This window comes from Leptodactylus fuscus, chromosome 2 (genome assembly GCF_031893055.1).
Source record: "Leptodactylus fuscus isolate aLepFus1 chromosome 2, aLepFus1.hap2, whole genome shotgun sequence".
Taxonomy (NCBI): Eukaryota; Metazoa; Chordata; class Amphibia; order Anura; family Leptodactylidae; genus Leptodactylus; species Leptodactylus fuscus.
Window position 1 is genome coordinate 219,880,663 of NC_134266.1, and position 26,185 is coordinate 219,906,847.

General features: G+C 40.5%; 1 protein-coding gene across 3 annotated transcripts; it reads left to right on the forward strand.

Annotated features, from left to right (window-relative positions):
• Positions 1-543: 543 nt before the first annotated feature.
• On the forward strand, positions 544-26,185 carry PAN2 (poly(A) specific ribonuclease subunit PAN2). Of its 3 annotated transcripts, none has more exons than XM_075265614.1 (26): positions 544-598; positions 2,846-3,204; positions 3,617-3,786; positions 4,220-4,340; positions 7,133-7,210; positions 8,332-8,599; positions 8,735-9,077; positions 10,505-10,601; positions 12,421-12,531; positions 13,976-14,095; positions 14,529-14,657; positions 15,198-15,400; positions 16,171-16,319; positions 18,784-18,893; positions 19,112-19,210; positions 19,736-19,809; positions 20,903-21,050; positions 21,239-21,382; positions 21,505-21,564; positions 22,421-22,511; positions 22,593-22,750; positions 24,320-24,463; positions 24,546-24,725; positions 24,805-24,898; positions 25,039-25,241; positions 26,001-26,185. In XM_075265614.1, the coding sequence occupies exons 2-26, from the start codon at positions 2,923-2,925 to the stop codon at positions 26,067-26,069; spliced, it is 3,645 nt and encodes a 1,214-aa protein (XP_075121715.1). In that variant the 5' UTR covers positions 544-598; positions 2,846-2,922; the 3' UTR covers positions 26,070-26,185. The 3 variants fall into 3 exon arrangements, with proteins under 3 accessions (XP_075121715.1, XP_075121714.1, XP_075121713.1); XM_075265613.1 differs by having other exon boundaries at positions 25,039-25,236; XM_075265612.1 differs by lacking the exon at positions 26,001-26,185 and having other exon boundaries at positions 25,039-25,690.

Consider the following 26,185-nt stretch of genomic DNA (forward strand, 5'->3'; position numbering starts at 1 on the left):
CCTCTTTCAGTTCTTCAAAAGTTGGGAGGTATGAAATTGTGCATAACAATTTTGGCTCAGTGTATGCCAGACAGCAGTTTTATCATCTAGAATTAGTCACCCAAGTTTAGGGTGAGTTCACACAGTTTTTGGATGCTAAAAAAAAAAAAAAATTCTCCAAGAATTGGGAATCATTTTTTATGCAGTTTTTGAAGCAATACATTTTTTGTTGAGGTTTTTGTTACTTTTTTGTGTTGTGGTTTTTAACATGTTTATATAGATTTGCTTCATATCAGTCATGGTTACTTTTTTACTACCAAAAATAAAAGTAGTGTTTACATAACAAAGTCTCGTAAACAGGCGCAGTAACCTGCAGACTTTGCCATACGCGAAGTCTCTATCCTGCAGTAAGTTTGACTCTCTTTTCTTTCCGTCCTGCCTTCTCAACTCACACTCCTCCACCGTTTCCGTCAACAAGCTGCATCCAGCTTCTTCCTGATTGGCTAAGTCATTCTATTGCTCCTCACTGATTGGTTTACTGCACTGCCACTCAAGTCGCGCTGGAGGCGGGGATAGGTTGTGGCGGCGGGGTCTTCATACAAAGATGGGCTCGTAGCAGGTAATGGTGGAGTAGGGGTTTTTGGGTTAGGAGATGGAGCTCACGGTGTGTCCGGTGCAGCCATGGGTGGAGGTTCCGCAGATGTATTACTCCGTCCCAAGTATATGTTCTTTTGTAGTCTCGTGTGCTAGTGATGCTGCAGTCATGTCCTCCAGTGTATACGTCTATACCTGCAGTGTTATTACTGGGGCTCTTCTTACAGCCCTGTTCATGGAGTTGTTCACTCTTTGTATTGGCAGCTTGCTATTGGGCACAGCCCGCACTGGCAAGTTGTGGTTCTGATAGTGTATGATGGTCCGGGTGGGCAGGTTGTGCTATACACAAGACACTACCCCTACAAGTCCCTGTTGCTAAGGCACCTTCTCCAGCAGTCCTCCATGCTTTATACTGCATGTAGATCGTATCACCTGAATGAAGTTGTTAGCTATGGTGGGAAATACTGCATGCTACTCTAATAATCTCATGACCTAACAAGATTATATATAACAGTCTGCTGGTTCAGGTACTACAAGGTTGTACATTAGTCTGGCCCCCATATGGTCAGTGCTGCCTCCCCAACAAAATTCTGTACCAAAATTCACTTACTAAATCTGTGTGTGTTACATATGTCGTTTGGTGCAGCCTTTAGCTGTGGGTTTCAGTTGCTGCAATGACGTGTTCACTATATCATCAGCATGTGGATAATGGGGACCAAGGAAGGTTTGAAATTCTTCATGCGATTTTGTTTTATTGATGGGTGAATAGAATCTAAAACCTCACTTGCTAATATTGTATTGTACTCTGCAGAGTTTTGGTGTGGGTCTATAGCTAGAAATCTGCAGGACGTGCACAATGTGGGGAATAGGGAAGATGCCAGCTGGTATGACATGAACCTGAATTAAGAGGTTGGAGTTTCTTGATCAGGTGGACTCCTGTGGGACAGAACTTACACTAGTCAGATACTGGCATATGTTTCAGGTAACACTAGTGCAAGCTTTCTGGTGTAAGTTATAGTAAACTTGTCAGACGGAGGTACCTCTGCAGATAGTGAAATGATGTGCTGCATTTACACCATCTATACCAGACTAGTGCATGGGTTACTACTCAATGCCCCCCTCCTCAATATGTGAATCCAGCCTAAGGCACATGTAACAAAGCTGTTTATTTTGTCTTAATCAATACATACCAAGAGTGGCTACAAAAGGAATGGGGAAATATTAAGGCAACATGTGCACAATCATGAGCTGTGATAATATGACACATGGATGTTGTCCATGTGCTGCTCTATTCATTGAGGCTAGTGAGCACTTGGCAAATAGGAAGGAAAGGGACCTGTCCTGAGTTTTTGCTCATGGAAAATGCACGATCGTGTGTATGGGGCCATAAGAATGGGTCTGTGTGCTAGGTGTGAAAAACATGGTTAGCGCACAATTATGTGTATGAGTCCTAAGGAGGACCTTGTACTTCTCTTGCTACACCAGTTCTTGGGTTCCAGTCCTTCTGCTCAACAGGTCTCTTCCCGAGTTCTGCTGAAGCCAGTGATTGCCCTCAGCAGAATAAATCTCCTAATTACTACTCCCATCTCTGCTCACAAAAATGGAATAAAAACAATTAAAAAGACTGATTTACCTAAAGTACATCTTGCCTAAAAAAAACAAAAAACAAACCTTCAACCAGCTCCATAGATAAATAAAAATGTTGCCTCTCAGACTTAGAAGCCCAAACTCCTTATTGTTCACCCAAAAAAATAAGACTGACTTTTGTAAAGATTATTTAACACATTTATGATCAAGGAACAGCAAAAAAAACCTTAATGGTAAAAAGCAATGCAAAATTTACTTTAAACCTACACACTCTTCCAAAAGAGATAAGGGAGGTTTGTTTTTTTTTTTTTTGCACAAAGCTGTTATATTGGTAGAAGAAAAGTGATGAATTTTGGAAGATGTCAGTCTCCAAGGGTTAATGCTAGAACTACCCTTTACCATCTACTTCTGAAGTAGATATGTCAATGAAATATACTGGGCAGTATGGGCAACCTATCACAACAGGTCAAGTATCCTATTGCACAAATCAATATTGTGCTGTTTGGTCACGACTTGGATAATAGACTCCAGCAGACGAATAGATGTTGGCATGCACTCACTTGCTGTACCTTTTTATGTATCTTTTTTTTTTTTTTTTTTTTTCAAACCTGTATATGGTCCAAGACAATCCACTGCAAAGTTCACATGTTTTTTGTTTTTTTTGTTTGTTTTTTTTCCCTCTTAGATACAGTTCCAGTCCCAGTTCAAGTGCCAGTTCGATTGCCAGTTCCAATTTGGCGGCCAAGATATTTACCAGTAGCCATGAACTTCGATGGGCTGGACCCAGCTCTGGCAGAGTACACGCCCGCTTTACATGCTCCTTTGGATCCAGTCCTTGATCCCCACTTGAACTCCACTCTTCTGCAGACTGTAGAGTTAGACCATGAGCGTGTTGGTCTGGAAGGGATTCCTGTCCCAGAGACTGTACGCATTATGGAAGGAATGTACTCTGAGCTGCACACAACTGTATCTGAAGTTGGAGTTCCTGTATCAGCCGTCCACTTTGACACTCATGAAGAGATGCTGTGGGTTGGGAACCATGGAGTGAGTATTAATAAAATCAAAATCTACTTTCACTTATAAATATTGCCCCAGTATTGGCAGGAAATGGGATGTATTAAGGGGCTGCCCTGCTAAGGGCTTATCACTTATGCTGTGGATAGGTGATAAGTTGGATAACTTGGCAACCCATCAGCCTCATAGACATTGAATGGAGCAGATGCTTCGTTTGTTGCATACATACTTTTATAGGAATTCAGTTTAATGAATTAAATGGATATTTACAGATTGCCTGAGACTGCGGTTTTACCTGTGGGGTCCACAGCCCTGCTCTGTGCTCATTCTGTTTCAATATGACTACAGCAATACTCATAAAGTTATGTTTGTGTGTTTTGTTTTGTTTTTTTTTTTTTATGTTTTTTTTTTTTTTTTTTTTTTTTTTCTTGTTCTTTCTTAGGGCCATGCCACATCGTTCTTCAGTCCTGCCCTTGAGAGATATTCATCTTTCCAAGTGCATGCTGCTAATGACATCCGGCAGATCCAAAGTGTAGATAATGGAGTGCTTTTCCTTACAAAGAACAATCTGAAATGTGTGACACGTGGAGGACTAACCATCTTTGACTACATGTGAGTTTCTACCTATACATGATTTAACTGGACTTTGATAACCTCCTAGATGGGCTGTTGTTTAATCCAGTACCTCCCGCTTCTAGTGTCTCCTTTCATACAAATTGCAACTTTCGTGTAGTATTAGGGTGCATTCACACTACAGAACGCCAGCGTGTATCACAGCTGTACACGCCGGCGTTACAGCAGGGCTGCCGGACACTTCCCATTCATTTCTATGGGAGCCAGCATATGAGCGCTCCCCATAGAACAGAATGAAAAAAAGCAGTCCATTCATTTCTATGGGGAGCGCTCGTATGCCGGCTCCCATAGAAATGAACGGGAAGTGTCCGGCCGCCCTGCTGTAACGCCGGCGTGTACGGCTGTGATACACGCTGGCGTTCCGTAGTGTGAATGCACCCTTAATGTGTTGCTCCTCATTGTGAACTTCTAGGATGGATGAAAGTATGGACAACCACAGTCTCTTACTCACGGATAGCAACACCCTACTCATGGGAGGTATGCAGAACCATGTCAGTCAGATGGATCTGAACACCGTGCAAGAAACGCAAAAGGTAACTGACATAATGGTCACCTGTCATGGCTGACATTAGCTACATAGTTTATGTGGAACCTTATCTTTATGTGCAGTAATTGTGAATTGTTTGTAGCATAACCAGGTCCCATTGTCTTATAACGGAGTCTACACTTTAGAAAGTAAAATGTCTTACAGCAAGATGTCTTGGTCATTAACCCCTTCCCGCCGATGGCACTTTTTGACTTCCTGACCAAGCTCGATTTTTCAAAACTGACGTGTCACTTTATGTGGCAATAACTTTGGAACGCTTTAACTTACCAAAGTGATTTTAAGATTGTTTTTTCGTAACACATTGTACTTCATGTTAGTGGTAAATTTTGGTTGATATGTTTTGTTTAATTATGAAAAAATTGGAAATTTGGTGGAAATTTTGAAAAATATGCATTTTATAAAGTTTGAAATGATGTGCATTACATACAGATAGTCAGACCGCCAAAATTATATCATAAATCTCATGTCCCAGATCTCTGCTTTATGTCGGCATCAAACTTTAGTCACCCTTTTAATTTTTACGGACATTATAAGATTTACAAGTGAAACAACAATATTCAAAATTTTCAAGAAATTTCCAAAACCCATTTTTTAAAGGGCCTAATCCAGTTATGAAGGGCTTTTGAAAGACCCTTGTATTAAAGCCCCCCATAAGTCACCCCATTTTCAAAACTGCACCCCTTAAATAAGCCAAAACAACATATACCTAGTAATTTAACCCTATAAGTGCTTAACAGGAATTAATACAAAATGGAGGTGAAATTTTCAAATTTGAATTTATTTTACTAATATTTTCGTTTAACCCTAGAATTTTCACATTCACAAGGGGTTAAAGGAGAAAACGCATCCCACAATTTGTTAGGCAAGTTCTCCCGACTATAGTACCCCACTTGTGGGTGTAAACTAATATATGGACGCACAGCGAGACGCAGGAGGGAAGGCGCGCCAAAGAGCTTTTAGAGGGCAGATCTGGCTGTGATCAGTTTCAGGAACCATGTCGCATTTACAAAGCCCTTGAGGAGTCAAAACAGTGGAAACCTCTAGAAAGTGACCCCATTTTGAAAACCGCACCCCTCAAAGAATTTATCAAGTGATGTAGTGAGCATTAGTAACCCCGAAGTCAATGTGTAAGCTGTGCGGAGTAAATTGGGCACACCAAATCCCATTCTATTTTCCCACTAGCTCCTATGACACGGACGGGGAAGAGGGGCATTCTGGGGGATCAGCGCTGGTGTCTTCTCTCTCATAAGCTCTAAATATGGGGTGTCCCCTGAAAACGCTCGCACCGCTTACACATTTCCTTCTAGTCGCAGCCACTTATGTCCTAATGATTTGGCGACTTTTGGGGTTTTTGTCTTCACATTGTACAAGGTAGATTTTTATTTTTCTGGCAATGTGGCCATATGAGGGCTTGGTGTTTGCGGTATTAGATGTACTTTTCAATGCCACCACTTTGGGGCCTGTAACTTATTGACTACATTTTATTAACTATTTCTGGGTGGGATGTAAAAGGAAACATCAATTCTGGCATTGCTTTTTACCATTTTTTTTTTTCCCGTGCAGTGTACAGCATAAGTAACATGTTACCTTTATTCTGCGGGTCGGTACGGTTACGGCGATACCTCATTTATATGATTTTTTTAATGCGTTGCTATTTGTGCAGAATAGAATTCAATTCAGGGAAAAAAATCTATTGTTTTTGCATCGCCATCTTCTGAAAGGCATAACGTTTTTATTTTTCGCTAGACAGAGCTGATTGAGGGCTTATTTTTTGCGGGAAGACCTCTTTTTATTGGTACCATTTTGGTTTTCATCTGACCATTTGATTACTTTTTATTGAACATTTTGTAAGGGAAAGGTGGTGAATAATCATTATTTTGTGCGGTTTTCTACGTTTTTTTTTTTTTTTTACGACGTTCGGGTTAAATAATGTTTTAATTTTATTGTTCAGGTTATTACGGACACTGTGATACCAAATATGTAATGTTTTTTTCTATTTTTCTTTATTTTACATAATAAAACATTTTATATGGGGAAAAAGGGATTTTTGGGTCTTTATTTCTATTTTATTTTAAACTTTTTTTATTTTTACTTTTTTCAAACTTTTTTTTTTTTCTGTCCCCATGGGGGATTGAAGCAGTGATCGGCTGATCACTGCTTCACTACACATACGCTGCAATACACGTGTTACACGTGTATTGCATTGTATAGGAAGCTGTCAGCCTGTGTAGACGCACAGGCTGACAGCTTCATTTACGGCAGGATCAACCAGGTGCGAGGACGGGGTAAGTGAAGGGGCAGACCCGGGGTCACTGATCAGACCCCGGGCTGCCCCCTACGAACACCGGCACCCCGCGAAACCGGTGCGGGGGGTGCCGATCGCTACCATATGACACTGTAACCCCGGAGGTGCCGGTGGTCATGTTGATCACCGGCATCTCAGGGGTTAACACCCGCGATCGGACCCGGTTCCGACCGCGGGTGTTACGGGGCATTGTCAGCCGTGTATTACGGCTGACACCCGCTGTGCATGGTGCGCACACAGTTTCTGTGTGCGCACCATGCATCCGCAGTAATAGTACGGCGGTTTGCGGGAAGCCCTTCCCAGCAGCGCCGTACTATTACGGCGAATGTCGGGAAGGGGTTAAAGGTTCTCATTCCCACCTCAAGGTTGCCGAACGAATAACTGCTCCCTTTCCTTTTTTTCTCAGTGACTTGGACATCTTGTTCTCTGCTGTTCAGCTATAGATAAGTTGTCTTTTGTTTCTCTTTTTTTAGTATACAGTTGAAATTCCTGGTGTAACAGTAATGCGACAATCCAATCGATTCTTCTTCTGTGGACATACATCTGGAAAGGTCTGTGTGCTTAAGAGTATGGAGGACAACTTTATAAATGGAAGGGTCTCTGGTTTCTGTATACTGTAGCTTTGCTGTGTAGCTCAAATATTAACTCTGTACTGGGGGCAACATGGTGGCTTAGTGGTTAGCAGCACTGGAGTCCTAGGTTCAAATCCTGCCAAGGACAACATCTGCAAGAAGTTTGTATGTTCTATATGGGACTCACAATCTACATTAAAAAAAACAACAACAAATCTACGCTGTACTGCAAATGAAAACCTGAGACCTACTGTTATCCTGCTTTCATGAGTAGTATCTTCAGCAGTCTGAGACCTTATTGACATGGCTTATTTTTAACCAATTGGTTTTAAAGTTGTAAATGTAGAAAATATTTACTTGCAGGTAAACCTTATTAACAGGGGAGGGGGTTATTTAGGAACAAATGAAGCTTACTAGTGCATACCTTGCACTGAATAATTAGAATTATTTAGAAATATGACTAATATTCTAACATGTAGGACTTAACCCCTGCCCCAGAGCCCTTAGAGCTTCCCTGTAGAGCGCAGCATGTTCTGAAAGTCTAATCACTCACTTTTTGCTTTGGTCATATGACAGTTGGAGGGGTGGGGGGAGTGTAGATGAATGAGATTTCTGACCTCACTAGGTGCACTCTACAAATGTAATAAACATGGCTCCAGTGATGAATGACCCGAACGTAGATGTGTTCCAGGCCTGACACTTATATTTAAAATTAAATTAAATGAATTGCCTAGAAAACTCCTTGGTCCATTCACACGGAGTAACGCGAGGCGTTTTTTGTGCTTATTTTTACGGCCGTAAAAAGACGTTTCCATTGAGTTCTATAGTAAAATACGCCTGTAATTTTATGTCCGTAATTTTACATCCGTTATTTTACGGATGTAAAAATACAGGCGTATTTTACTATAGAACTCAATGGAAACGTCTTTTTACAGCTGTAAAAATAAGCACAAAAATTGCCTCGCGTTACTGTGTGAATGGACCCTAAGTTTATCCTGACACTGCAGTGTTTTTTTGCTGATGTACATAACATGACAAACTTTCATATCTTACTTTGTGATATATATTTATATAATTTTTTTCTCTTCACTGACTCACAGCTTTCATTACGTGATCTACGCTCATTTAAAGTTGAGCACGAGTTTGAAGCATACTCTGGAAGTTTGTCTGACTTCGATGTCCATGGAAATCTTGTGGTGACATGCGGATTCTCTAGCCGCATGAATGTTCTTACTTGTGACCGCTTCCTGAAAGTGTATGACTTGCGTATGATGCGGGCTATCACTCCTCTTCAAGTTCATGTTGATCCCCTCTTTTTGCGTTTTGTCCCTACATACACTTCCCGGCTAGCTATTATTTCCCAGCGTGGTGAGTCTTTATATATAAATAGAAGTTTTGTTGTGTTTTTTTTTTTTTTTTCTTTTTTAATTTATGAAACATTTTATTTTGTCCATTTAATTTCTGGACATATTTAACTATCCATCTTTTTTCCTTTGTTTACAGGTCAGTGCCAGTTCTGTGAACCCACTGGTCTGGCTAGCCCTGCAGACATATTCCACGTCAGCACTGTAAGCCAGCTCATTATGTCTTTTGATGTGTCTGCTAGCAAGCAAGTTCTGGCATTTGGAGACTCTGATGGCTGTGTACATCTGTGGGCAGACACTCCAGAGGCAACGTTTAACACATATCCACGTGACACTGAGTTTGCACTGCCATGCATGGTGGACAGCCTGCCACATCTGGACTGGAATCAGGATCTTATGCCTCTTTCTCTTATCCCTGTGCCACTGATAAATGAGTCCCTGCTCTCCGACTGGCCATCTGCTAACTGTATGCCAGCTCCACGGTATGAAGGAATATTAACTAGAGTTAAGACTTAATCTGACACCTCTGGTTGAGGGTGATGAGTTGTATGGGACAAAATATCTTAGATGCTTATGCTATTAAAAAAAAAAAAAAAGAGAATCTTGTGCTTTGAGATAAGCGTATGATGAGGTTCTGCCTTTGCCACCTGCTTTTCTCTCAAAATGGGTATCTTATAAGTATATACCAGGTGACGTATACCTCTGGTTATGAACAACAAAACAACTCTTCATAAATAGTGTAGGTCAATATAAAACTTTCTAATATATATATTTAAGAAACTTTTTCTTGTGCTCTTACCAGTTTATTTTTATTTATTTTTTTTCTTTTAATTAAATCTATGTAGGGGGAGAGGCTGCTAAAAATGACTCATGAATGCCTACTTCTGATAAATTCAGGGCTCACTCAGAAGGGGCCACACGGTGGCTCAGTGGCTAGCACTGCAGCCTTGCAGCGCTGGAGTCCTGGTGTTCAAATCCTGCCATGGGCAAAAAACCATCTGCAAGGAGTTTGTATGTTCTCCCCGTGTTTGCATGGATTTCCATCCCATATTCCAAAAAGACATACTGATAGGGAAAAATGTACATTGTGAGCTCTATGTGGGGCTCACAATCTACATTAAAAAAAAAAAAAATTAAAAATTCAGGGCTCGCTCACATCTGCGCCCGTACTCCATTCTGCAGGTTTCCATTTCCTGCACAAAACGGGCAGGAGGCAGAAACCTGCCGGCATCTTTCAAACACATTCATTTGAATGGGCTTAAAGTCTCCGGCCATGTGCGCCGGTGAGTGTTATGCGCACCGCGGCGAAACCGTGTTGTGTGGGGTGTTTGTTTTTTTTGTTTTTGTTTTTTTTTAAACCGGACACAGTCTGACATGCAGTACTCTGTGTCCGGTTTAAAAACAAACAAACAAAAAAAACCCCGGTTTCACCGCAGAGTGCATAAAACGCTCACCGGCGCTCACGGCCGGACTTGGCATGACAGGTTTCCGTCTTCTGCATGCAGAAGACGGAAACCTGAAAACTGAGTCCAGGCTCTGGTGTGAACCCAGCGTCAGTATGTTTTGAAACTCCTAATAGGAAACTGATGCTGTTTTTGTAGTAGTTTCTGGCATAAGTTAAGGTGCTTGGTTACTGAGCCGATCCTTAGGCCTCATATGCTTGACTGTAAATTTTCATATATTATATGAAATATCTGCAATGAACAATCACTGGTCACAGTATACAGACCACTTCTGTGGCTCCCTATATACACCTCTGTAGTTTTAACAAATCACTGTGAGGTTTGTGTAGGGGTTTTTTGCCTATATGATCCATTTAGAATGACTGCAGATGCAATATGGATAACTGGAATACAGGTCTGTTTTGTGCATGTAGCCATAGCTTGTACTAACAAGTCTCTTCCTTCAGTTATGCTCCTCCAGTAGATCCAGAGATACTGCGCACCATGAAACAAGTTGGTTTTATTGGCTATTCTCCTAATCCAAGAACAAGGCTCAGAAATCAGGTCTGTAGTACTTTTGTCTTTGACTTTAAGCTGTTTACGTGTTGGCTAAACTACAGAGGAGTTCAGTAAAGTTCTAGGGAATCTGTAAAGAGATCAATTTTCCTGTGCTCTTGTCTGTCAGATTAACTGCAGAAATTCAAGCTTCTAATATTTCATAGCAGGGAAAGATCAGACTTTCAAATGTATCTGCCATGGGGTTTTTCCATTCTCTGTACTCTTACACCGCTTATGTTTCACCCCTTCTCAGACTGTGTGAGATCTCCTTGCTGTCTAGGCTTATAAGTTCAATACAGTCTGCCATCTTGAATACTTGACTACTTTCCCTCTCTACATGTTGATCTGCCATGTAACATCCTCCCCTTTCCTGATAGTATGTCTAAGGCCCTTTGGAGGCGACCGTAGGCGAGGTCAGCGTGCTATCCAGGAAAAACATGGATGGCACACTGACCCTTTCATTTCTATGGGCACATGTACATGACCATGTTTTTCACTGATCAGTGTGCAAGCCATGACTCTACGCCACATCATATAGAACAGGTCCTATTCTGTTCAGTTTTGCGGAATGGACTTGCCTATGGGAGACTAAAAGCCTAGGACAGCACACTGATGTACTGTGTGTCATCAGTATGCCAGCTGTTTTCACGGACGAGCTAGGAATATCATTAAATGTCTCCGTGTGCGTGGTGTGGATCCACAAACTAGGATCGCAAAATGATGGCACACTGAAGACTTTGTGGACCTACTTCACGGATTCTGAACACACACTGTCTGCAAAAACTGAACAATTAGTTTGCTGGAGGCAAAATACACACTGTCTGCAATTAGCCCAAGGCTATGTTTACATCTGCGTTTGGGGGATCCACTTGGAGACCCCTGAACAGAACCTAATCCACACGAAAAAAGCGGTTACCTTAGGAAACATGTGGACTCCATAGACTATAATGGGTGAAAAATGCATAGAGAAAAGCACTGCTTGAAGCACTTTTCTGTCCATCTTTCATGCGGAGAAGGGAACAGAATCCCTGAACTTGGTGCAAGGACTGGTGTGAACCCAGTGTAAGGCTAAGGCGATTCCATTTGTAGCCATTCTTCGCTTTGGCTCAAACCGCAACAAAAAAAGTTGTTTCTGCAACATGGGGTCTTAGCCTAACCGAGAATAGAGGATGTGTTAAGGGACAGTATTTCAGTAAGATATGGGATGTTCTTAAATATTTTAACTGTAACTATGTCTCCACCTGCTATTGTGCAAAGTCAATGCTCAGTTTGTAAGTACATGCACTAACGACAGTACTGTGTGTGCCTATGGGAGCTGTAAGAGCAGGCAAGGGCATGCTGGCAGAACATTGATTGTTGACCTGTCATTACATAGCTTCTGTTTAGGAAGCCTTCAGGCTGATCAGGCGACTCCTTCCCTGTGCACACAACTAGTGCAGTCTGTACAATGCATACTTGGAAATGGTGCAGAGACTTTACTTAAAAAGCTTCACTGTTATGCAAAGTGGGAATAAGCTTTCTTGAGCAGCCACAACGTCAGGCACTGAGGCCACAGGCTAAATGTATATTACAAATTCTCACAACATCCCATATCCTATACTCCAAAATTGTCAGTTTATTACTCTTAAGTTTCCATACAGGATACAAACTTCAAATTAACTCGAAGTATTCGGTCATGGAGGCTTTTTGTGTGAGTGGAGGGAGGGGGGGGGGGGGTGTGTGTAAGATAATTGGGGTTAAATTTAGGTTTCTGTATACACTTTTAAATGATGCAATTGTTATCTGTACCAAACTTTGTAAACCTATGTGGTTCTTTATCTTTTAGGTGCCATATCAACTGGAAAATGATTTTGACAATTTCAGCCAAGTTCCAGAATCTCCTATTGGAAGAGAAGAAGAACCTCATCTCTATATGGTGCTAAAAAAGTACAGAAAGGTTGTGTAGATTCTTCTTCTATGTTGTCTGTCCTTAGTTTTATTATCTAGTAATGTAAAGCATAGCGCATGTCCTAGAGCAAGACTATTCTGTGAATTATTTGAAAGTCTGTCATAGTGAAGAGGTTAGGTATTAATGGCTTTGAAACGTATTCTCCATGCTGACTAACCCATCCCCATAAAATATCTTCTTAATGGTATGCAATCTATTTTAGGTGCATTGAAGCTCTAAATATAAGTGAAGCAAGGTTTGGGTTCATATGAAATGTTTCTATCGACTACAAACCATGTATTCTGATCCGGCAGTCACTCCAGATGATCCCTCACATGTCATGCTCACCTGTCCAATATATATTTGGGAGAATCGGAGGGGTGGGGGGAAAGGGGAATACAAACACTTATGGTAGCATTATATCAGGGTTTCTGTAATCTGTAACTCTAGACATGCCTAGGGAAACAGGCTCTAAGCAGGTTCTATAAAAATAACTTCAATTTGGCACTTCAACTGCTGAGCAAACCTGTCATGTCTCAGTAATTATTTGTATTCCAAGAATTAGTGCTTGTGCGTGCTCGAAGGCATGCTCCGTCTTATTTGCAGGAATACATAATGTCTACAAGGGTGTCACCTTTATTTCTACATTACTAGAGGAACAGACCATTCGGAATAAAACTGGTTTTAAGGAATTTTGAGTGGTTGTTTCATGAACAATGCAGATATTTAGGGAAAAACGAATCTGACCTTTCATATCAGTGTATATGTGACCGTAAACCAGTGGTACCAAAAATTATTTATTTATTTTTTTGTAGAAGAAGCAAATGAAGCTCATTGGATGTGTCAGAACTTACAAGGACTGTTCCAATTTTAACACCTCAGGTTCTGACCCCTTGAGCTACATAAATTTTATAAAGAAATTTCACCGAGTAATGGTGCATCTATTGGATTATGATGCTCAGCATGATGGGCCCCTACAATGCACTGTGATTGGTTTGATGTCAGGTTTCCTGGTGACTCTCCCTTTTAAATGTATGTTATGGGGTTTTGGGATAGTCTCAGCTATATGTTTGTTTGCCAGTTCTAAAACAACTTTACATAAATGAATAGTACAGGGAATGTTAGAAACAATTTACAGTGTTGAGTTCGGAGACAAAACTCACTCAAAGTATGTATATTGGTGGCCAAAGAGGCTATTGTGCTTACGAAGTGTAGCAGAACTTGACACCCTTTTCCTGTTACAAATGACTCTAAACAGGAAAGCCACCTGATAAAGAAAATAGACTTTCTGCTTAAGATGTGCTGTAAAGTTAATTCTCCTGTATGATTTCTGAAGGCTTATCACTGAAGGTGCTTTTTATGTAAGCATTCTTGTGGAATAGGTACGCTTTGTATGATACTTTCACTGTTGGCAACGTGTGAAACGCTTAAAAGAAAAATTCTACTTTCCCAGGTCACCATAAAATATTCAAAACTTGGTTTAGAAGACTTTGACTTCAAACACTACAATAAAACCTTGTTTGCTGGCCTAGAGCCTCATATTCCCAACGCCTACTGCAACAGCATGATCCAGGTAAGCAGGGGGCCTGTCCTGTGTGGGTGGTGGTAGATGACTGGCCAAATTATGGAGCAGTGAATAAAGTACAATTACCTCTGACGTTGAGAGATTGCTGCTTGACACATTAATAATATAGATTTATATGTTGCACTCTAAGCCAGGAAATCTGTTGACTAACTTCAGGTGGGCTTCAGTGTCGCATAAGCGGCATATTTTAAGTAAATGGATTGGTGTACTAGTGTAGAAAGAATTTTGATAGGTTCAACTTGCTGCAAAATATGCTATGTAATTTATGTATTCAGGATACAAGAGCACCAATGTTCATTTACGCAGACCATGTGGTGATTATGTATGTTTGTGTTGAAGTGGAATTTGTGGATGTATTACTTCCAGATATCACAGCTGAAAATTATTTTAAACCCTGTTTCCTTGTAATTTTCTTATGTAGTTAATGTACCTGTTGGAACCAGTCAGATGCTTGGTCCAAAACCACCTCTGTCAGAAGGAGTTCTGCTTGAGCTGTGAGCTTGGATTCCTGTTCCATATGTTGGATTTGTCACGTGGAGACCCTTGCCAAGTAGGAATTTTAGTGTGGAGATACTTCCTTGCAGTCAAATCTTCTTTAACTCTTTACCGAGAACTCTATACACTGCTGATGTCTCAAGCTCTCCCTTCTCCAGAGTTCTATTGTACAGATTTGGTCATGATGGAAAGTTACTTATTCCTAAATCCATAGTTCAGATGACAAGGCTTAGTTAATCTTCAAGCTATATAAATTTACTGTGGGTTTTTTCTTGTTAGTGCACACCACCAATATTTAAAGCGATATTTTCTCTATAGGTAGTGGCATGGATCCTACGCTCCTGTCCTTTTTTGACACTGGGTGTGGAGAAGGGAAGGCAACCACTTGCTGCACATTTTCCACATTGTAGCAGTATCAAGTAAAAAAAAAAAAAAATGGGATGGTGGAAAATTTTAAAGGTGGATAATGAATAGATCAGATTTGTAATTTATTGACTTTCTTCTTTGGGCAAAGTGTACCGGCACTAGAATAACTCAATAGACTGGAATTGTGCTTGCAGTACATGTAACCTAAAGTTTACTACTTGTTTAAAAGGCCAGTAACTTTTTGCGGGCTTTCCGAACCATCCCTGAGGCAGCAGCACTGGGACTCATTTTGGCTGATTCAGATGAGGCCACAGGAAAGGTGAATCTTGGTCGCCTGATTCAGAGCTGGTGTCGCTTTCTTTTGACGCAACTTCACCAAGAAACACAAGAACTGGAAGGTCCTCAAGCTTATCGTGGTGTTGGGAGCACAAGGTACAAAATCAAACTTTCAATCAATATCTATTTTGGCTTTCATTTTTTTTTAACACTTATTTTGTAAACTTTTACTTTTGTACAGCAAGTTCAAAGTTTCCCTAGCAAGCAATAACACTTCAAGTTGTTGACAAACTACTTTCCTTTTAAAAAAAAAAAAAAGTTTGCAAATATGGCTCCAACAAGGAGATCCTTGATTCTTGCTGACACCTGGGTGAGGAAGTCCTTGCTTCCTAGGGATGGATCTTGAGGATCATGGCTACTGCAGATGCTAGGTTCACACCTGGGTTTCAGTTCTTCAAATATGCCTGAGAACAGGTGTGGACCTAGCCTTACTTACATTAGATGTCTATATGTTGTCACCCCAGGGAAAAAGTCTGACTGAATGAATAATCAATAAGGAAACTCTTGCTACTTGCAAAAACTAAAGACTCACTTAAAACTTGACATCTGCGCCCCGGCGTCCGTTATGTAGGCTTCCGTTTCCTGCCTGAAACTGGACAGGAGATGGAAACCTGCATTTATTTTTCAAACCCATTCATTTGAATGGGCTTGGAAAGTGTCTGGCCGTGAGCGTATAGTGCTCTCCGCGGTAAAACCCAAAAAACAAACAAACCCCGGTTTCGCTGTGGAGAGCACAAAACACGGCCCGACACGGTCTGTCTGGGTTTTCGTCTTTTGTCTGTAGAAGACGGAAACCCGACAGATTGGGCGCAGATGTGAACGAGCCCTAAACTGACCTCATGGACTTTTGTATTTTCTCTTCTCAGCTGCTTTTCATCCTCTGGGGGCTCTGTGATTGGTCAGCTCTTCGGCTGTGAAGTGGAGAACTGCAGCATGTGCCGCTGTGGTAAAGAGACAGTGCGCTTATCAACCACCCTACTCTTTACGCTGTCCTACCCTGAGACTAACAGCAATGGTATGTTACAGTAACATTCAGATCATATAATATCACCACACTTATACAGTGGCTAAGGAAATGTACATTAAAATGATAGTTTCCCCACTTTAGACACTTGCATAATATGAGATAAATGTAATAACAAGAACTGGCACCTGCATGTGGCCACATGTCAATGGAACTGGTGTTCAGTTGACTGCCGCTCTAGCCACTCCTATAGGATTACCAGATCAGCTATCGGTCCCATAGAAATGAATGGAATAGTTGCCAGGCATGTGTATCTCTACCCATGCGCATGGGCCACTCCTGCATCCACAGTGATCATGAGCCTGCATGTGCCACATTGCTACAGCAGAGGGGTACATCTGTTGGATCAGGCTGTCCAACCCATGGAGCTATGAAGCCCTAGAGCCCGCTTTCTCGCTACACTGCATTAGATCGATTTGGGTGTACACTCTGATTCTAAATTTATTCTACAGTGGAAGTCAGGGGAGGTGTAACTACATAGTATATCCCCAGCGCATCGTCTACTGCTGGTGGCATATGGTCTCATGCTGTTCCTTCATTGCTGGAAGTCGTGTTAAGGAACAAATGACTGCTAATGCCACTGACTGGTTTCAGTGGTCACAGGGTCCTTTATGACAAGGACGTGGCACAAGACTGTTAATCCTCCCTAGTATCCATGGAATTTTCCCAATTTCCGGACAGCTCCTTTAAAGTGGAGTGCATTTTCACTGTCTGACTTCCATGTGGTATTCATTACTGCACAATATCTTTCAGTACAGAAAATTTACTCTTTGAACCAAGACCTTACAGAAAGCAAAAAGTCTGAAAGGACATGTAGTAGTTTATACTTCAAGTTGGTGCATATGTAAATGGCGGGAAACCATATCTCAACCATGCCCTTGATTATTGTAGCTCTGGGGGATTTTACAAAAGTTTCAGACTTGGCCAGAATATTATTTAGTCGTATGGCATTACTTAGTTGCAGATCTGCATAATCGCAAGCGCCTGATTGTTTTACATTAATGGATAGGAAAGGCAAGAATGCTCAACAATACCAAAACCATGCACTTACATGGAACACAAAACTGTTAATGTCACGTTGTATCAGTAAACAGGATGCCAGTTACCAGTCTTACAGCAGATTGGCACCTGCCACATCCACTCTTCAAGCTACTCATAAAGTTGGGAACTTGCCAAGTTTTCTTAAAGGTGGAGTCATGAGAAATCGCCTATTGCTCAAAAGGAAGTTCTCGTTAAACCTTAAGACTTTATGTTCAGGTTTTATTTTCAATGTTAACCATATTGACCCCTAACAGTCACATTGTAAAATGTCACTTTTGTAACTGCAGATTTTAACCTTATGGCTCCCTTATTGGCCATAAGTTTGGTTCCTTATGCACTCTTTAACCCTTTAGTGATTTACACATTCTGATTTTAAGCTAGCAACTTTTAATGCCCCTCTGCATTCCTGCTTTCATAAACCTTAATCTTCAATATAGTTTTCCAAGACCTTGTTTCTTGTTAGAAGTGCAAAAAAACCCTGATCTGTCAATCTCACCACTCACTACAGAAAAATTAACATTTCTAGCATCTGAGTTTTAAGGTTTATAGCATTTATGTAGAGAATAATGTTCTCACATTTATCTTAGGGCTGTTAGATATAAAAGGGAAAAAAACAAATTGGTATCTCCACAAGTGAAAAACCTTTACTTATCTGTAAAATAACTCCTGCTGTGACTGGCATATGAGGTTAAATGTTTAAATATGCTTTCTGATTTAACTAAATGACCCCCTTGATTATCAAAGTCCATGCTGCCCCTCCTTTGGGGTAATGAAGTGCCAGGAGAATAATAAAATGCTTCACCCCTCTGCAACACTAGTGAAATTGAAGCTGTGAGTATATGCAGCTCCTCTTAACCAGTGATGGATATATTTTGGGGGGGGGGGGGTGTTCACACTTGCACCTTGTACCTGTCTGCCGTGATTCTGCCTAAATCTCAGGAAGAACTGACTGGGGATGACTTGCCGTCGGTCAGTTTTAAAACTCATTCATTTCAATGGGTTTTTAAACTGACCACCGACCTGCCGTCCCCAAGGATTTTTTTTCCTGGTATTTACGGTAGGTGGAATCACAGTGGGCAGAGTAAGTGTGAGTGCTGCATAACTTGTATATAACTAATAATATTCAGGATTACAAACTTGCTCTTTGTAGTGACTTTAAAACAAGGCCAGGATTGCAGCTCAAACTAACAGTTTATAGTGCATTGACTACATATACATGATGGCACACTGATCACAACTATGTGAGGTGGCTGCTGTTAAGGAACATATCCTACTGGATAAGGCACAAACATATAACTTGCTGGCTAGTGGACTTACTGCAGGATTTTTAACATTTTTATTTTTTTTGCAGAAAATGAATTTATTATATTGTAATAAATGTTACTTTTTAAATCCTTTTATAATTTTCTTGTAGATAAATCCCCTCCTCCAGACTTTGAGTTTGTAGACGTTCTAAGGAGAAGCATTTGTCTGGAGCAGAACACTCAGGCCTGGTGTGAAAATTGTGAGAAATACCAACCTACAGTAAGTGCTGTCAGCATGTGCCAAATTAACCAATGACTATATGGAACCTGTAAACTAATTCAGGATTGCTCTCAATTTTTCTTGTGTAGTTTGTGGAGTGTCTTTGTTTTGTTTTCTCTCTTCCCCCTCTGCTTTTAGATGACTAATCTGACCCAGGTTTTGACAAAAACTAGACTCCACTGTAATAGGTTGATGCTTTCAATGTTTTCTACTTGCAGGTTCAGACCCGTAACATTCGCTGTCTACCTGATGTACTAGTCATAAACTGTGAAGTTAACAGCACAAAGGAGGCAGAATTTTGGAGGACTCAGGCAGAGGTGCAGTTAAAATCAGTTTGTTTTTTTTGTTTGAGGGGTTTCTACAATTTATGGCATATTAAAAAAAAAAAAAAAAAAAAAAAAAAAAAAAATTTACTTCAGTTCCCTCCTATACATGGGCAGTGCTCTTGGTTACTCTTACACTGGAGCATGCCAAAATGGCCATACTAAGGGCTGCCATATGGAGTTGCAGGATAATCAGAACAATGCAAACTGTAAAACTCAGAGCAGATATCTAGGGGCATCTTGGTGGCAACTTTTCAGACTATAAACTGTGTTGAAGATTATATTCCTAAATACATACACTATATGTACAGACTTGAATACACCCACTATGCTTTATAATACATGTACACGTAATTATGCCACGTACAGCACTGTGTTTATGAAGTAAATATGCACAACACAGGCAGAGATGGTCAAAGCTCTTCAATATCTGTAACTCAAAAGAAAACCTGTTGTCCATGAAGTTTCTAGATTCATTTTGGTTTGTTTTTTCTGACACTAATATTTTAAACTTTGCAGTATGCTTTTAAAAAGGCCCTGCGAAAAGCAGAACTGAACTACCCGAAGCCCAATGAAGTTAGCAAAGAAGGATGGTAAGGGCATAAATCAGAGGCTACTTCTGTATCCTGATAACATGAATATCACATATCACTTGAGTGAGTCAGTCACTCCCCTGCTGCTTCTCATTGGAGGCTGTGTAACTCCTCTTCTCAGACAAATAAGCAATGACATTTGGATCTTTCCTTAATCAAAAGCAGTGCGTGATATTTCAGAGAAACTGCTCTATTGGATCAATGTTATGGGGAAACCCCATAGCAACCTTTATTTGCTATGAATCCAGTATCACTAAAATAATTAGATATTTCATGGCTATGGAGACGGATCCAAACTTTCTCCAGTCAACTTTTTGAAAGACCAGGCTATAGAAATATATAGGTATGGGCCTGTCTATTCCCTGTTACACTTCTATGAACCTTTTTTGGATTATATTTATAAAGCTGCATACACTGAGTTGTTGGAGCGCTGGCTGTTCAGAAAAGTGGAGTTGTGGTTCAGTGGTGAGATTCTTGCACGAGCCTTGCACTTTGGGGGGGAGCTGTATGTTGAACATAATGACATTGTGTTCCAGTGAGTATATTACACTAGTAAAATCTAAGCTTGTTGTACTACATAGAGTAGAGACAGGGTCACCAATCTGCAAACTGATGGAAGTAGTCTATAGTAATGCAAATGACAATATTGTCTTCCTATCTATATTCAGTACTGTAGACTTGGCATACATAAAGACTCTAAGATAAGTGATCTGTGGCAAAAGTCTGCCTATGATTTTGGGTTAAGTAGTACAGCTAAAATCCGGGTTGACAACCCTGCTTAGAAATGGTAACTAAACGCCTTATGTAGTGACTCTGAAAACCAAATGTGCAGCTCAAATTGCATTATATAGCACTGCTGTACCTAGTACGAAGCAGTGAGACATGGGTGGGGTTAAACTTACATGGTGCAATATGAATCACTTTGAATTAGAAGATGTTTGTAGACTTTGCTGATACATGTGACCACATGTAGACCTTTAGTGGATTTCATGGCTACATGTGAGACTTCAGACTGTGCCTCTGTAAACTGCAACTTTTTTCAATGCTAAATGTAAGTGCACTTGCTGAATGGACTCTCTGCTCTTGCTGTCAGGAATGATCCGAACAACCCTGAGTACGCCCACCCATCTTTCCTGCCTTCAGTTGAAGAACTTCGCAATGTGTGGGTCCCTTATTCCCTAAAGATGAAACTATCTAAAAACAAAGAGCTAGAGGTTCTTAATTGTTCAGAGAATGAGGAGGTGAGAAAGCGAAGTTTGCCTTCTGGCATTCATTTCTATAACTTGTATATAATGGTCATTGACTAAAAACTGTCTATCCAGTACTTTGGGATTGCTAAAGAAGCCTTTTTAAAACTTGATTGCTTTACAAATTAATATAATACATAATGTCATAATTTCTGAAATATTTACCATGACTTTCCTTTTAGCCAAGTCATTCTGACAACAATGCAGACGAAACTACAAATGTGTATGACCTTATGGCGACTGTCGTTCACATCCTGGATCCTCGAACAGGTGGCAGCCTAGTAGCACACATAAAAGTTGGAGAGACCTATCACCAAAGAAAAGAGGTGTGTCTTAGACGGCAACAGGATTATTGCTTATTTTGGACTATGCCTCATGTACACCGCTATAAAATACATCCCCTTATGTGATATTCGTTACCTGTGTAAAGTGATGCTTTTCTTTTCAGGGAGTAACACATCAACAGTGGTATCTGTTCAATGATTTCCTCATTGAGCCTGTGGATAAGGTAAGGAACATGAAAGTAACTAGCTTAACATTAAAGCAGTCTTTAATAACGCAGGTCTCAGGCAATACTTAAGATCTTGATAAGTTGGCAGTATGTGGTAAGAACACAGTAGATTTCTAAATGTATAGTAATGCACCTAGGTGGCTGTAATGACATTGTTGCATATACATGAAGTAGAGAAACTGTCAGCAAAACAGGTGAGACTGAGTATTCTGGTTACAAGTATGCTAGGCAGCAGTATTCAATGTCAAGCAGCAGCTGCAAATATAAGGTTTTGGGGAGTATAAAACGAGACCTAAAAACCTGAGATCCCAATGTAATATTACCCCTCTATAAAGTCGCCTTCCCTGTAAGACCAGACCTTGCTTATAGTGTTCTGTTTGGGGCCTCAAATTCTTAAGAGTATTGAGAGCTAGAGAAGAGGTCAAAGACAGCTGACTGTTGTTAAATGGGATAGGTGGTCTCTTACGAGAGGCTAGAAAAAATGCTTGGTCAGACTGGGAAAAGACTTGGCGGTGATATGACTCTACATGTATGAATGTGTTGCCAATACAAATACTTGGCATAAACTTGGTCTTCTGACCAAGACTGAGACATTTGTGACTATAACAATTTCCTTTTGTCTGAACTATAGAATGCACTACTCGAAGAGGCAGAGGCAGAAACTGTTGGCATAGGGGCTAGACTCTCCTCTAACGGCATTGATGATGATTAGGACTTATGACAAATGTTGCTTGTGGCAGATCAGGGATCGCTCTTGTAGTTATGGGGGTTTGAGGTTTTTGTTTGTTTGTTTGTTTTTTTGCTATCCATTTTATGTAACTGTTAATATCCATATGTCTTGATAATTTCTCAGTGTGAGGCTGTACAGTTTGATATGAACTGGAAAGTCCCTGCAATACTGTTCTATACCAAGAGGAACCTGAATACAAAATACAACTTGACAAGTAAGATTTTATATTCTTTTCATTAATTTCACTATTCAGTGACTACTTTACTAACCGTTACAAAAACAAATTTCCCTTTAGTTAAGAATCCAATTGAAGCCAGTGTGTTACTAGCAGAAGCTTCTCTAGCAAGGAAACAAAGGAAGTGTCATGCCACCTTCATTCCGTTATTGCTGAATGAGATGCCACAGTCAGGAGAACTGGTGGGGCTGGATGCAGAGTTTGTTACGTTAAACCAGGTAAAGTTTTTGGGAAGGGTTATTGCATTTTGGTCAAATACAAAAGTAGAGTGCCTTGCAAGCACAAGAAGTTACTCAGTGCCTGTTTATAATATATTTTTATGCATATTGTACCTTCTATTGCAAAAGAAATCACTTACTGGGGGTGAGACCTACAGCAAATATATACTTATTGCCTATCCTTTGGATGGGTATACCAATTGCCACTGTTAAATTGTTGTCTGGTGTGACCACATACCGTATTACCATCTGAACTATTAATGAAATTGGAACACCCAGCCTGTCACCTAATGTGGTTAGAATTACAGAAACAATGGTGCAGATGCTTCTGTGTGGTTTCTGGGATTCCTAAAGAAGTTTATAACCATTACAGAAACCGCTTGGCATGGTGAAAATGTTTCAGCTCCGACCTGGAAAGCTGAGATGGGGAAAAAATCATGGCATTCTACAGTAATAGCAAAGTGGATGGGATTCATGTGACTACCGCAACGACATTCCTGTAGATTTAATTGTAACAATTCGCAGAGAAAACTCTGAACTTTCTGTTAAAAGTGCTGCAGGAAGAACCGCAATGTAGGGCCTTAGTCTTAAAGGGGTATTCCCACCTCACATACTCAGCAGTCTTCACTCTTGTAAAATCTTCTTTCTTCCTGGTTTCTTGCATCATTTGGTGGGAGGGGTTTCAAAGGCAACCTGCCGTTTAGCTCCGCCCCCAAATTTGTGTAGCTCCGCCCACCCACATTGGACTATGAAGTACAGGCAGCAGCAACTCCATTCTGTGTTACATACAGAGACTGCCTGTCTCTGCCATAATGAACACAACTGAATTAGCTAGTCTGATAACTGGGAGAACAGAAGAAATGAAAGCAGCTCCTCTCCTCTATCTGAGTGCAGGGAGCTAGGTCACGTGGTGTAGACACAGGATTAGCTAGATACACAGGCTGGCTCCCTGCACTTAGCCCCTCCTCCCTCCCCCCTGAGAGCAGCAGATACATCATTTGACTCAGGAGCAGCTAGGTCAGGGCTGTGGCCACAAAAAATTGAATAAAGTAAGATAGTGGACAAACAAAGCAGTTTTGCTGAAGCAGTGTATTTAGGAAAGGTCTTACATCCACATTAACCAGCAGTATAGATAGGATCCTTGTGATGGGACAACCCCTTTAAGGTGGATGTCCTGTTTGGAGGGGGGAGGGGGGGGGGTTAGAAGTGTTTCTACATTAAAATTGAACTTCAAAGTTTGGAAAATTCATCAAGACAGGCATACCTTATGCTTGCCTTGATATCTGTACCAGCAGGTGAGGCATTTCACCTTGTGCTTATTAAGTGCCAATCTACAGAAGGAGAATCTAATGTAATTTGTAACAAGTGAAGATGGAAATAAAAAATTTGATTGCATTTCACAGTATTCATTTCAGTATGTGCATCCGTCTGTTTTTAGTCTCAAACTGAATTCAAACGGATGGCATACTGATGTGTGAACCAAGCCTTAGTTAGGTTGTCAGGATACACATGGTACATCACTTCTAATACTCTTGATTCTTTGCATTTAACCTATGTGACTTTTCACAGGAAGAAGCTGAGCTACGTAGTGATGGCACAAAGTCGACCATTAAACCTAGTCAGATGTCAGTTGCTCGTATTACCTGTGTAAGAGGACAAGGTCCTAATGAAGGTGTACCCTTCATTGATGATTATATATCCACCCAAGAACAGGTGAGCTGGTCACACCCCACTTACTATAAGGATGGTGTTTACAAGTGTGTGGATTTTCTTAAAGGATCCAATGTTCTTGTAGGTGGTGGATTATCTTACACAATACTCTGGAATAAAGCCTGGTGACTTGGATGCCAAGATCTCTTCCAAGCATCTGACTACACTGAAGTCCACTTACTTAAAACTAAGGTTTCTCATTGACGTAGGAGTGAAGTTTGTGGGTCACGGCCTTCAAAAAGATTTCCGGGTCATAAACTTAATGGTATGAATTGAACATTAATCTGAAACTGCACCTTTATTAAAAATTCACCAGTTGTAAAGTTCTTATTTATTGGCTGTAGGTGCCCAAGGATCAAGTGATTGACACTGTCTACTTGTTTCACATGCCACGTAAAAGGATGATCTCTCTCCGATACCTGGCATGGTATTTCCTTGGTGAGTTGTTCACGTTTTTGTTTTAAATTTTTTTTGCCTGCTTTGCTAGTCATGTTTGCCATGTTGACCTTGGTAAAGCTAGGAAACTGTGTTAATGGGGGGGAAACTTCAACTTATTTATTGCCTTGCTGTCTTTATAGATCTTAAGATACAAGGGGAGACCCATGATAGTATAGAAGATGCTCGGACAGCCCTACAGCTCTATCGCAAATACTTAGAGCTCAGTTGCAATGGAAAAGAACCGGACAACTTCCGCAAAGTGTTGAAGAGCCTATATGAAAAGGGAAGAAAGATGGACTGGAAAGTTCCAGAACCAGAGAGTCAAAGCAGCCCAAAAAGTAAAGTGGATGTGATTCTCCTTGACCCTGATACAAATGATGATATCCCATCAGCTCAGTGACTGTCACTTTATCTTAACTGTCTCTATTGCATCTATTCCTTTAACTGACACTGAACTAGTCTTACTCACCACCTCACTGACTACTAATGTGTGAAAGCTGACATGTCACATGTACATAGCCTCTTATCTGATGTACAGAAGTATTAATAGAAATGACTAGCTTCCTATTATGTTGTGGACTTGCTTCTTGGCTGTGATAAGGATGCATCTCAGTTAAATTGACCTTTTCTTGGACAGATGGTTGGACATTCTGCTTTCCTGCAACTTTTTGACTAACTCTTGCATGAATGATTGTCTACCTTGGAATGACTTGTTTTTTCCTATGAGACTTATCTCCAGATTCTACAACCATATTGTAGATATAGCATCATGCTATGAATACAATTCACTGAAGCCTATTCTGCAGCTGGAGAGCTCTACACAACCTTTCTAATCTTATCCTGTACTTATTTCAACAGTAGTTGTTCCCTGGTAGACAGTTCATATAACCTATTATTGATGTCTTAAGAGTTGCTATAAGACCTTATTTCCCAAAGCATGCCTGTGTAAAGGGTTGTCTTGCTATATACAGTACCTATGTATATGCAGATCACTGATATGACTTTATATGCGTGAGTAGGCTTCCTTTATCAGTTTTTCTATGAGTTACAAATTTACATGTGACATTTACCTAACTGATCTCCAATTCTGTTTTATCCACAGATGCGCCAGTGTATTCTGCTATGGTGGGACTTTAGTGTCCTTTTTAACTTCTTTTTAAGACTCTGGTAAAGTGGAAACCACTTTCCATTTACTGTTTTTATTGACTTTTATTTTTTACCTGTAACGAACTGTGAAGCCGTTCTGTGAACGCAAACACATCTACTTTTAATAAAAACGGAAATGGA